We start from the raw sequence: 14435 nt of genomic DNA, 5'->3' as shown, positions 1-14435 counted from the left end.
TGTAGATGTAAATATAAACTGTTTACTCATTCAAGCACAGAAAGATAATATGGCATATGTGTCTGCTTTATTTACACAGTGTACAAGTGCTCTCCTCTTTGGTGAAGGCATTGATGTTGTTGTGCAGAGAATGGCACAGCATTCTACTCAGCCCATTTATTACTACTATTTCTCTTATGTTGGACCTCTGACTAGCTATCCTGGTTTGGAAGGTATGTATATTTATTTAAAGGTAAAGAAATTCCTACTATCATTGAAACTGATGACTTCATACTTAATTGCCTAGCCAATTGTGTGTGATGAGCAAATTACTACTTCTTAAAATAAGGAAAATACCTTGAGCTCTCTGAAGTGATGGACCATTATGTCCGAATCAACTGAGAGTTGAATTCAACATTTGTACTGAATTGACGTCATTCATTACAGAACGACAAGACAATGAATACAATTAAAATGTTTTCTTTGTTGTACATACAAAATTAAAATTTAAATTCAACTATTGCTTGTAAACAAAAATAACCATAAACTTTTTAACCTGCTATAAGAATTTTGTTTTTAAGCTGCTTAGTAGCTGCTGTAATAAATAGTTTAAAGTGGGAGTGGGAGGGGGTAACACTATGAAAAAGAATGAAGTAAGTTAACCTTTTCAGTGACATTGCAAAGTAGGTGTGTGGTTAAGAGGACAGATGAATATCAAGTAAATATAAGGGGATTTAATGTTGAAGTGGACAGAACTAGGATGGAAGAAGAAAGGTTGAGGGAGGAAAAGAGTAAAGTGAAGGAAACCGGTGTAGAAAGTAGAATTTACAGAGAGTTGTGTGTGTGTGTGTGTGTGTCTGTGTGTGTGTGTGTGTGTGTGTGTGTGTGTGTGTGTGTGACTGAACAAAAAAAAGTTTTTTTGTAACCTCAGTGAGATATAGAAGAGCATTGAGCAAATGTAGATGAAGCCACATATTAATAGCTATTCTGCAGTAAACCATTAAGGAATCCTACTTATGGTACTGTAAAAAATATAAAATTTCCCTTTTTGTTTTCAGATAGCAAAACTATTTCAGAGAAAATAGAAAAATATTGCTCATGAACAATATTAGAAAATCTCCCTTGTTGGTATCTCTAAAGTAAGACACATCAATAATGAACATTAAAATTAAACTCCATGAGAAAAAAGGTCATCTGAAACATTATAAAACATTTTTAAAAAAAAACATATAAAATCAGGTAAATTTTTGAAATTCAGTTCCCAGAGAAGACCTCTGGCAAAAATTACATCCTGTGAAAAGCATAGGCTACCACATTTTCCAATACATCCTTAAACATAAATAAATTATATTGCAACAAATACTATATACATTATCAGCCAGACGTTTATGGTATGAGTACATCCTTAGGAAGACTGCAAATGTTGTTAGCTTGCAGGAAAAATAATTAAAAACAAACACTGCAAAGAATTTCACTATTGTTTTCATACAGATTGTAATGCTGCAACCTTTATGAAAAGTGTTACTATTTCTTTACCTTGAAGTGCTAACTGGTACTGTCACTGCACAATACTGCAAAAAGAACAGCTATTTATGAAACTTAAGGTGATTTTGCAGTTGTTACACATTAGTATTTACAAATGAAACTATTTCATAAGATATGGTATCCATCTCAACAAGTTTGGCAATAGTATGCTACCTTCTGACATAAGTAGGATTCTCTACAATATTTCTCTTGTTAGTGAAAGTAGAATAAATCTGTCATTGTCCTGGGGACTCCTCCACAAAGAAACTATTAGAATGGGCGAAATCCCCATGGAATTTGTCCAAAAGCAACAAAATAATTCAGGAATGCATCATAGAAATACAGATCCACCATCCTGATCTCAGATTCAGTTTTCATAATATTATCAAAAAATCCAATCAATAAACACCAAACAGAATTTCAGATCTACTTGTCAGACAGCAGTATTAAGACTCATGTTATTTGTTTCTTGGAGCACTGTTTCAAAAATCAAAACTTGTTATTCTTCATCTTTACAAATTATACAACTGGTAACAGTGTTTGCAGTTCTAACAGTGGGCTACTTGGCCATCTACTGCTTGTTAAGGAGGGCATGGTATTCAACACATACAACTCAACTGATAACCTAAATAATAGGAAACATTTTTAACTTTGTGCTATAGGAACCAAGCAGCCTGATGTAACAATAGTTTTTATTTATAATTTTCTTGATGGCAACATATCCCAGTTTCTGAACAGACTTGAAAGTTTCATGTATCTTTACAAATTCAAAGGTACGGAGATCATATTATGTGGTGATTTTAACATAAATTTTGGTGACATTTCACATACAGTGAGTGATGTCATAAACCTTTTAGCAACTTTCAGTATCCAAAATACAATAAAGGATCCAAGCAGAATACCATGTAATTCAAGCAGTTGTATAGATGCAATATTCTCTCCCATTTATTAATGTTCTGAAATGGACCAATGGATCTCTGACCATCAGGATATCTTGTTATGGCTTAGTTTAGGGCACACATAGAAAAGTTAACTCCTACTTCCATCTACAGAAGGCACATCAAAGACCCTTGCAATATCAACATGTTTAAAAATGTACTTCAGTCTCAATCCTGGGATATTATTTACCAGGAAGATAATGTAGATCAGAAAACTTCTCCAATCCTTGGCATACTGGATTATCATTTCAATGTGCCATTTTCAATAATAATAAAAAAAAATCGAATTGCAATACTCAATAAGGAAAACTGGTAATAAGTGGATCACAAATGATATAAGAATGTCATATAATACTAAGAGGCCACACTATGAACAAAGTTTAGAAGCAGATTGTACAAGAAGATATTTTTTGAAGTAATATATAAAGCAAAACAACTAGAAAATAAAGTCTGCATAAATGTTTCTGAAAACAAATGTAAAACCATGTGGGGATATTGTCAGAAAAATTTCACAACCTGATGCTAAACAGAAAACACCAGCATCTCTTCACTATAATGGCCAACAAATAACAGATACCAAACACATATTTGTGATATTTCAATAAACACTTTTCTGGAATTGCTAGCAGTCTTTCAGTCAGTCAATCTCCACCAACAAAACATTCTGTCCAAAATATAAAAGATCTGACAAATTGCTAATATGTGCAGTTTTGAAGGATGTTCTAATTAATGGAATATGAAAATGGCTTTGATTGTTTACTTACCTATATAATAAAATGGCTTGCTGATGAAGTAGTACAGCCCCTCTGCAACATAATCAAGTGCTCCATGGGTACTGGCATTTTCCCTCATCCAATCCAAACCTCCATGATATTTCATTACACAGAACAAAGAGAAGCATGAGATGATTAAATGCTGACCTATATCCATCCTTCCAGCTGTGTCCAAAATAACAGAAGAAAATTATGTATTCGAGTAATGTTCTTTTCTGAAATAACTCTATACTAACAGGACAGCAGTTTCGCTCTCATAAAAATAATTCTGTCAGTGAGGCTCTCTTTTCATTTACTGACCACATAATGCATGTATTTAATGAAAAACACAATGTTTCTTGCCTTTTCATTGATATGTCAAAGATGTTTGATCTAGTCAAACACACATTGTTCATATGCTAACTGGATGCTTATGGAATCAGAAGAGTCTGCAATGAGCAGTTTCAGTTGTATCTATCAAACAGAGGGTAACTGGTAGAAATAATGATGCATGATGAAAAAATGAGCTGTTCAGATATAATACCAGTCATTCATTTGTAAATAAGAATCTCCATATCTTTAAAACAAATAATGACATGCATGACCATCACACCTGACAAATTGGAGAATGAATAAATGCCATGATCGTGTGAGACACATAGATAGCATGCTCTACAACAAATTATCTTGTTCAATAAAAAATACTAAAAACTCTTTCAGTGTGAAATATTACCAATATAATGTTCTAGCACTATTTTTATTCCGTTCCTTGATTTGTAGAGGCCACTAATGTCAATGTAACTTCAATTTTGTCCTAAATGTATTATGCCATATGGCACTTGCCACAGGCATATATCTTGCCTTTTGGCTTGGCTCAACTAGAGCTTAAGTTTGAAATGCCCTCTTTCATAAGCTAGGGGACTTGAGGGGCTCTGGCTGCAGTATGGAGGCAGAATGGTTGGCAAGTGTGCTTCAGCAGGTTGTGCTGTGGGCCACCTCGAGATTATTGTGCTGACTTTTCTGTTCCTTGGAGGGAATGCCTTGATAGTTGTCTTGAGTGGTATTGGACTATTGTTCAAATATTTATTAGGTTTTAAGCATTGCAAGGATCAGCTGGACAGTTACTGAATTTGCCAGGGGTGTTGCAGTTGTGATTAAATTTTCATCTGGTTTTAGGTCAGCTAGCAGCCATTGTCTTTGTTAGCTTTGTAACCGTTTATTGTTTAAATTTACTGATGGATTTAAGTGATGCTGAAATCAGCAGGGCAGCTGTTGAGTACATTTAAGTTGTTGTAGTTGTTGATTGAATTTTCATGGATTTTAAGTGTTGCAGAGATAGCCAGACAGCTGTTGGCATGGTTGATGCTGCTGCAAACTTTGCTTGTTACATATTAATGTGGAATTAATTGCTGTGCCACTCAGGCTAGCAGCTTTCAAATTGATTAGGAAGGCTGCCGTTTGACATTGGCAGTCTTCATTGCAGTTATGAATTGAAGGGAGCTATTGCCAATATTTACCATTTCACACAAGGGAGACATAAGAGGCATTGGACTCCATGAAGAATTTATGTTAGTGATTATGAAATTGTCTGCTGTTAGTGGATTGAAATCCATTTGCATCTGGAGGTGTGAATGATGATAGTGTGATAGATCTGATACAGTTCAATTTTCCTTGAGATGTATGACTCTCAGCTTCAACTATGATAATGATGGAAGCTAAAGAAATTAACCAAAATTTATGCCCCAGCTGGGCTTGAACCAGAGTGTCTTTGCTTACTATGCAGGTGTGCTAGCGTTTACACAAACGTAGCAGTACACATAAACCACCTGCACGGACTACCCAAGTTCTGTGCCCTCCCTGACACAAACTTCAATTCAAGTCTTCAGCTATTTTTTTTTCCCCCCGAAGCTATCACTATTTCTGAGGCTCTCTGGTATTGGAATAGCACCTCAGTTTTTGATGTAATGGGGAAATCTTGCATGTATCTCAGGTGTAGGTGATCTGTAGATCTGATATGATTAAATATCTCAAGGAAAATTTAATTATATCAGATCTACGGATTACCTGTACTTGCAGTACAGGTAGTATTTCCGTGTTACATCCAAAGTTGGGGTGCTATTCCAATACTATTCCAATAACAGAAAGCCTCAGCAATAGTAATGATTTAAGAAGGGGAAAATAAACTGAAGACATGGATTGACATTTGTATAATGGAGGGATTTGGACTAGTGTAGTCAGTGCAGCTGCATCATCTGTACTGCTATAGTGGTGTAATGGCTAGCATGCCTGCTTAGTAAGCAAGGAGAACCCAGCTGAAGTCCCAGCCAGGGCACAAATTTTATTTCATTTCTTCAGTTTCTATCATTATCGTATATGATAGTTTTCGAATGCTGTGAAACAAACACATCCTTCAGCCACCTGTGTCTGCTATTAGTGTGTGCCTTAGTGCCCCAAATGGTTAGTGGTTCTGGCCACTCATTTGGTTGGTGAAATAACTGTTGTTAAGGCATAGTAATTGGGATAGTTCCTCCAGCCTCCCATTCAAGAATGGCATTGAGCTCAGGTTACTGTATTAACTGTGATTGCGACAATTATCAAATAACAATTAGTCTTGTTGACTACAAAATGTATTAACCATGAATGCAATGGCAGTTACGTTAACTGAACACACACACACACACACACACACACACACACACACACACACACACACACAAATGCTCCACAACACATATTTGTATTTTAAAACAGAGATCTCTGCTTAGAAACTAATGTAATGTAAATTTATGTGTATTCTGTTGGTATTAATTTACATTAACAAATTAATTTCTGCTCTCACTGCTGGATAAATACCCATCAAATATTAACCTAGATCCAAATTCATTGATTTCTTTATTCTGAATATGAGTACGAAGTTTATACATTAAAGTAAGAGAGAACAAATAAATCAGTGTATATCCCACTACTCATTTCACACCAGAGCAACAAACTTAACCTTCATGTGTATGTCCTGTACCACAGCTGCTTATTTTCTACTTTCCAACATTTCTCCACATAAATGCATTCATATATATGCAAACATCTAACACTCCCCAAAACAAATTCTTCCCCCATATTTGATAACAAACATAGCATTACATACACTTAAATTTCCCTATGTTTCCACACATACACCAGAAATAAATCATTTAAATTTTCCATATATACAATAAATCCAAGAAAAATCTTCTAAATCATAGTTAAATTCCTGTAATACTCATTTAAATCAAACTTCTACCGTAAATTCCATTTACATCAGCTGTGAAAATTATTTTACACAACATGAACACACCATCCAAGAAACAGTTAACAATAAAAACTCCCAAAATTACTTATAACTATGTCAACATCATAAACAAATATACACTTTACATGCAATCACTTCCTTTTCAGTAGCTTCACTGCAGGAGTATGACATCAGAGTTGCATCCAAAACATGGACACAAACACAAGGATGCCAACTGCCTTTCAGCGAATCCTTTGGCAGAACACATATGTGTGGATGAAATTTCAGTCATCACTGTACTAGATAGTATCGTTACTGAATTGAAGGATATCCAACAATGCTGAAAACGATAAAAACTTTCAGGTTTAAGAATTCAACAAAAGGAGTATTCCAGTTAACAAATGGAATATTGTACAAGAGGAGCTATGGTCCAGCAAGTCAGAAATGGTTGCTTGTCATCCAGTTCATCTACAGCCAGCTATTCTGAAGCATTCCCATGACACTCCACCATCTTGTCACGTGGGATTCATGATGACTCTAGACAGAATCAGGTGTAAATATCATTGGCCAGGTCTTTGCTGATCCATTAGACTCTGTGTAAACCATTGTAAGAAGTGCCAGTGATGGAAGATCATGACATATTTATGAGGGTAATCCCAAAAGTAAGGTCTCCTATTTTTTAAGTACATAGACCCGTTTATTTCTACAATGGTTTACATCAGTTTACAGCTTGAACATTTAGCTATTTTTCGACATAGTCATCATTTCTGTCGATGCATTTTTGTAGACACTGTGGCAGTTTTTGTATTCCCATGTTATACCAGCTCACCGCCATGCTGTTTCATCTCGTTGTTGGAGCTGAATCGCTTTCTGGCCAAATATTCTTTTCATCTAGGGAACAAGTGACAGTCACTGGGTGGCAAGTCAGGACTATAGGGTGGGTGGGTGATTGTGTTCCACTGAAACTGTTGCAGGAGAGCAATGGTTTCCCGAGCAATGTGTGGGCGAGCGTTGTCATGGAGAATGTATACGCCCTTGCTCAACATTCCTCTTCTCTGGTTCTGAATTGCCCGCTTGAGTTTTTTCAGAGTCTCACAGTACCTGTCAGTGTTAATTGTGCTCCCTGCGATTCAGCTCCAATGAAGAGGTGAAAGAAGAGGTTCATAACTTTCTGAACAGCATGGTGGTGAGCTGGTATGACATGGGCATACAAAAACTGCCACAGCGTCTACAAAAATGCATTGACAGAAATGGTGATTATGTCAAAAAATAGCTAAATGTTCAAGCTGTAAACTGATGTAAGCCACTGTAGAAATACACAGGTCTATGTACTTATAAAAAAATAGGAGACCTCACTTTTGGAATTACCCTCATATGTCCATTGCATTTGGTAACAATCCTGCCTGCCGCAGTACCTTTTCACCAAATGGAATCGACTTCTTGGGTACATTTGTCAATTGATGGATAATAGTCTGCTTTGCCTACATCACTTGCCATGCTGTCAGAAAGCTGTGCCAACTGCTGAAGTTCTGTAAATTGCAAGATTCCTTCTAGAAGAGGTCATTTTGAAGCACAGAGCACCCTGTCTGGTGATCTATGATTGTGGAAAAGTTTTCCAATCAAAACTGGCAACAGAAATAATTTCACATTGCAACATCATCAACAGTATAACATCTGCTTAGCATCCACAGATGAGTGATCTCACAGAATGCTTTTATAAGGTCTTGGCAAATATGCTCTTGATGTATGTTGATGTCAAACAGAGAGATTGGGATACTGTACTGCATGTCATGACATTTACATACAACACAGTGCAGTAAGGCACTAGAGGCTTTACAATGTTCTTTCTTTTCCATGGTCATGAGGCAGATATGACGATGGATACAATACCCCCATCTCAACCAAATGATACTCAGGATTACTATATGAAACTTCCCACCACCAGGGCCAAAGAAGTAAGGCAGCTGCATTGCATACAGACCCTGCACATCCAGGAGAAAGAACAAGAGTGCTGCAATGCCGAGCTTTGCCTAGATGGATTTTTATGTCTTTGTGGAAATAGGGAGACAGAAAAGTTCCCAAATTGTTGGTTTGTGTCATATCATATCTCTCACTGCTTGTGAGATATAATATATGAAGCTGAGGGTTGTGAGCCTTCATTGAGAAGACAAAAGTGCAGACACATCATCCATGGTTTCCATATGATGCCCTGCTGCAATCCTGAGGAGCAAATTGATGGTGAGAGGTTCAAGGAAACTGAACATCCACTCAACAATCATGAAGCTTTAATGGGATGTGGGAGAGGCTATCTTCAACACACATCATAGTGAAGAAGATGTGATGACGTCACCAGGAGATGAGGATCTGCCAGTGTTTCCATCCAGGAGCCACTGATAAGGTCTAGATTCAGGGAGCTGTATGTGACTCCAATAAGATTTTGTGAAACAGTGGGGTGCCATTCCTCCAGGAGGGGATCAGTTCCACAAGCAGTACTGCTAGCAATGTAGCATAGTAGTTACATGACAGGCTGGCATGCTCCAGGTCATCTGTTCAAACCTGACTCGCAGCAATTATTTGTTATTTAATATTTATTATTTCTGGAAGGTTCTTGAACTATATCATGATTGTAATGTTTATATGCTCCATATTATTCAATGTTTGTGTAAACAACAACATTCTGGAATGTTTGATGTCTGTATGGATAGCAGCACCCTCCATTCATTTCAGTACTGATCTGGCCATATAGTGGTGTTTTTATATTTGGACTAGAGTGTGATGTTAACATGATAATATTTATAATAACAAAGGAAATTAATGAATGCTGGTATTTATCTAATGTGAAACAGTTGTGCAGGCAAGTCTAACAAAATAAAAAAAATAAAAAAGAAAGAGAGAGAGAGAAGAAGAAGAAGAAAAAATGAAGAAGAAAAAATTATATGGCATTACTGAATGCTCTTGGTGCTTGAGAAAGATCTCTGCAGGATGACTTAGGGCTGACACAATGGTTAATTCCTAAATAATAATGTTATACATTTTAATTTAGTTCTACTAGTCCTCGTTAAATTTAAACTACAATATGAAGTTTTCTTGCTTCTGTGGTAACATATATTTCTAAATTCACAGCTTATACTCATACACAATCACTGAAAATCTTTTAATCCATCATCACATAGAAACTGTTCCACAAATTTTCTTCCAAATTTCTGATGAAACCTACTTTAGACCCCCTTTTATGTAAATGGCACTACTATCAAACTCATAATTTATCTGGATAAATCTGATCCCTGTTTATGGATACTCTGCAGATCTGAAGTCAGACAAGATTGGTATGAGCCGCATGTGTAATAGCGATACTGTCGATGAGCCTAATCAAGGAGTTGTATGCTTCTTGATTCTCTTCCCCTGAGCAGCCCTTCAAAAGCCTCATTGCTTCAAGTTGGTCTTTGTTTGTCGTGGGGATATTTAAAATAATTTTACTTAATGAGTACCCTCAACATAAATTTTGCCTTTGATCTTGTGGAGCAGAAGCTAACCAGCTGGCTCTTGTTAAAATTTACAACCCATATTTGATTACCTACTGTTCCAGTTTAGCAAATTCTTTCTGAAGGATTCCATAATCATGTAATAGTCTTACTCTGTGATAATCCTAGGATGAACTGCAAACAATCTTTTACTGGACTTGATACCAGTGCCTAGGTTGTTGATATTCATGTTATAAACAACATTGGCTTCAGTGCATTTTCTTTTAGCATCCCTGTCAGCACTTCCATTGTTACCATTTATAGTATTCAATGAGAAGTATTGATGTTTGTGTAGTCAGTCTCGTCCATGTTTAATTATTACCATCTGTTCAGGACCCAGAGCAGAAGTTTGTGACAAATATTATGAAACTACTTTGAATTCACATTATCTTTTGTTACATGATGGATCTGGAACCGATGCAATCTGTTTATTGCTGTGCAGATATGATAAAAGTCATGAATATGCTGACTAATTTTACTTTGCATGAGGATATCATGTTCTGCACAATCAGAAACATTGTCTAAATATTCCCATAATTAATTGTTTCAAATTTGTTAATTCTAGTATATAATCTATCAAAATGAATGTAGTCTGTCCATTTGACTTGTTTGCAAATTGATCCTTTTGTCACTGAAAATGTTTCTTTCAATAAAGAATATTCTGATGAAACTGCTAATTATTTACCGTTATTTCATTTCTTGGGCCTGACAAAAGAACTGGCTCAAAAAACAATTAATTACACAGATATATAACAAAACTACCCAGAATAAAATTTAATTGTTACCCATTACTGATTTCTTGGTTATGAATAAAACATTTATTTTTCAGACAGTTTACAGTACTTGAAAATATCTATTCCGATATGTGAGATAAGTAGAAATTTATCACTTGTTCTGGAATATTTTTCTTATCTTCCCAACCTCACAGAAGCTCTACTGTGAATCTTGCAGAACTAGCACTCCTGGAAGAAGGGATATTGTGGAGACATGGATTAGCCAGATCCTGGGGGATGCTTTCAGAATGAAATTTTCACTCTGCAGCAGAGTGTGCACTGACTTGAAACTTCCTGTCAGATTAAAAATTGTGCCAGACCGAGATTTGAACTTGGGACCTTGCCCGCAAAAGGCAAAGGTCCTCAGTTCGAATCTCGGTCTGGCACACAGTTTTGATCTGCCAGGAAGTTTCATATCAATGCACACTTCACTGCAGAGTGAAAATTTCATTCTGGAAACATCCTCCAGGCTGTGGCTACTGCAATATCCTTTCTTCCATGAGTGCTAGTTCTGCAAGGTTTGCAGGATAGCTTCTGTGAGGTTCGAAAGGTAGGAGATGAATTACTGGTGGAACTGAAGCTGTGAGGATGGGTTGTGGGTTGTGCTGGGGTAGCTCAGTTGGTAGAGCACTTGCCTGCAAAAGGCAAATGTCCCAAGTTAAAATCTCAGTGAGGCACACAGTTTTGATCTGCTTACTTTCAGTCTATTGTGCATTATGGTATAGTATGCTGTAGTAAAATTAAATAACACTTAATAGATACCTTCAAGTGACAGAAAAGAAATTTGAATTATAACACACAACTTTCCAGGAACTCACTGTAAGCCCCTCTTCAAATAATTACAAATACTCACAGTACTGTCACTGTATATATTTAAAAGCATTCAATGTACAAGAGCAGTCATGAACAATTTATATACCAACAGGGACTGCCACAATTATAATACTAACAACTGTAAAAATTTACATGTAGAAAGAGTAAGGGTAACACAAATTCAAAAACATGTAAGTTATTTTGGAATAAAACTTTGCAATGCTCTGCCAGGGTATATGAAGGAAATAAAAGATGAAGTAAAATTTAAGACTGAGCTTAAAAATTACCTTTTGAGTGCAGGTTTCTTTGACATGAGTACTTTGGATGTGTGTAAAATTATTGTCTTAAAATTTATGTACATGTTCATGAGAAATGTTTTACTCTCAAAAACACATTGAAAATAGCTGTTTAAGTAATATTCTGTTATTATGTTTGTATTAGGTGTACTTTACATGTTAATTATGCATGTGACAATTCCTGCATCATGTAAATGATTTACAGGAAGATAATGAAATGAAATGTATTGAAATGAAATATTCCCTCCTGTAATGCTATCATTTCCTGTCACTAACTTTTAAAGTTTCTGAACTTGATGTCCAGAAAATCAGAGGTTTCTATTTTTTATGTTGACTGAATGAGTTTCTTTCTTCTCTGTAGTCAGGGATGCAGGTTTAAGTTGGTGCTACTTATATCCCTTCTTTCTGAACCCAGTCTTTAAATGTCTGTATTAATACTAAATTGTCATGATTTGAAGTTATCTGAACTCTGTGCAGTAAAAATTTCCTTCCATGCTTCCATTGTAATTCTCTTGTGTATGCATGGTATTCAAGTGATCCAAAAACTGGTGCAGCGTGTCCCTTCTGTGGGGTCAGAAAAAACTGAAGCATGGGTTGGTATTGAATAAGACTGACATTACAATCCTTATTTCCATACACTACCTCTTCTCCCTTTTTGATAATCTCTTTTGTATCATTCCTTCATCAGTTTCACTGGGTGCATAAGTATAAGATAAGTGACCATGGGTGGGACTATCCATGATGTAGCAGTTCTCTTCATGAGTTTTCTTCATCTTCATCCCAGAATAGAGAAAAACACCAATAAATCTGAAAAATAATTATGTAAACTGTATTATCCTCGTACAGCAAGATATTAGTTATGATGTTTGGTTTGTGGGGCACTCAACTGCACAGTCATCAGTGCCCAGATATTAGTTGTGTCTATGTTGTCTAAATACAATATATAAAAATTATAACCATAGCTGTTACTTCAGTACTTATATTTAATATTAATATTTAACAATGAATAGCAGATCCTTACATCTATAATGGTAGATGCATGTTTACAATGACCACAGCTATTTCCAACAAGTAACATGTATCTTCTATTCTTGAATGTGGATAATCATACAAATCCTAGAAGCGGCTGGTAATAATAATTCTACTGCAGTTTTCTTTTGAATTTCTGTGAATAGTAAACGACTACCTTACCAAATCTCATTGAAAGATCTCTCTCAAAATTAAAAGACATTCTAATCACTTGTTTTAGCACTCACTGGCACCAAAGTTAGTGTCTAGACAGTCATGAATGGCACAGGAACATAAACAGAGGATAACAAATAAAAATCATAAATGGTAACTTATTTTCAGATACCCCTTAACAAAGGAAAATAATTCTGGCACCACTATGAAGATGTAGTGGCACTGAAATACAACTGAAATCACTAAAATTGAGCAAGGCCCAAGGGAATGATGGAAACTCTGTCATATCCTACATAGAATATAGAGAGCACTTGAACAAAACTCTGTGCCCAGTAGTTGGAAGAAATTATGGGGCATACCCATTTAAATGCAGTGTGGTATAAGTGTTTCACAGAACTATCATTGACAGGATTTCAGAGTGATGCAAAAATTGGCAGCTTGCTGTAAATACAAGTAATATGTGTTATACACCATCTTTTTTAATTCTAATAAAAGTCTTATTTAGACCATATGTGTTTTTCTTTATTTCAAAGCATCTTCGGTAGCCACTGTAACATTGTGTTTTTCCTTAAAAATCTGTTTCCCAATGCTGTAAACAGTTCTCATGTTTTAAATACATAACTGAAATTTTGTACTGTTTAATAGTAGTAATTTTAAACATGAGAACTGTTTATGATCTTGGAAAAATGATTTATACAGAAAACCACATTGTTACAGTGACCACTGAAGATGCTTTGAAATGATATGAAACATGTATGGTATAAACAACACTTTTATACAGTCACAAAAGATGGTCAACTGGATACATTACTTGTGTAACTGTGATTGCTGAAAAGAGGCTTTAGAAAAGACAAAATTGCTTTAAAACACACACCATTCATTCCCACAAGCAAACACACCTCACATGCATGTGACCACCAACTCCAGCAGCTTGAGCCACCATTCTGGGCTGAGCTGCAAGAGTTGGCAGTCTTGTATGCATGAGGTGTGTTTGCTTGTGTGAGTGAATGGCATGTGTTTCTCTTTTGCTGACAAAGGCTATGGCCACTCACCCATTTGGTTCAGCTGGTCCTACTCAACCCAACAAGCCAGCTTCCTCACTGTCGACCTGCACCTCAAAGATGGCTACATCAGTACCTCTGTCCATATCAAACCTACAAACCACTAGCAGTAGCTCCACTTTGACAGCTGCCACCCATTCCATACCAATAAGTGCCTTCCATACAGCCTAGTCTCCTGTAGCCATCACATCTGCAGTGGGAAGTGGTCCCTCTTAAAATACACCAATGCCTTTACAGAGCGTAATAACCCCCCTCCCCCCCTCCAATCTTGTACAAAAACAGATCTCCCTTCCCTTGATCTTCCCAGTCACCCACGATCTCCCAAAATCCC

The 14435-nt window shown here is 36.2% G+C and overlaps 1 protein-coding gene across 1 annotated transcript in view; it reads left to right on the top strand.

Annotated features, from left to right (window-relative positions):
- Nucleotides 1-14435, top strand: part of LOC126161360 (esterase FE4-like) — a 117187-nt gene that overhangs the window by 69463 nt on the left and 33289 nt on the right. The window contains exon 9 of the mRNA XM_049917132.1: nt 80-212. Within this exon, the coding sequence (XP_049773089.1) occupies nt 80-212 (133 nt within the window). The remainder of the gene's footprint in view (nt 1-79; nt 213-14435) is intronic.

The sequence above is a fragment of the Schistocerca cancellata genome, chromosome 1 (assembly GCF_023864275.1).
Source record: "Schistocerca cancellata isolate TAMUIC-IGC-003103 chromosome 1, iqSchCanc2.1, whole genome shotgun sequence".
NCBI classification, from domain to species: domain Eukaryota; kingdom Metazoa; phylum Arthropoda; class Insecta; order Orthoptera; family Acrididae; genus Schistocerca; species Schistocerca cancellata.
The sequence above is the reverse complement of the archived record's forward strand: the minus strand, read 5'-3'. Positions and strand labels throughout refer to the sequence as shown.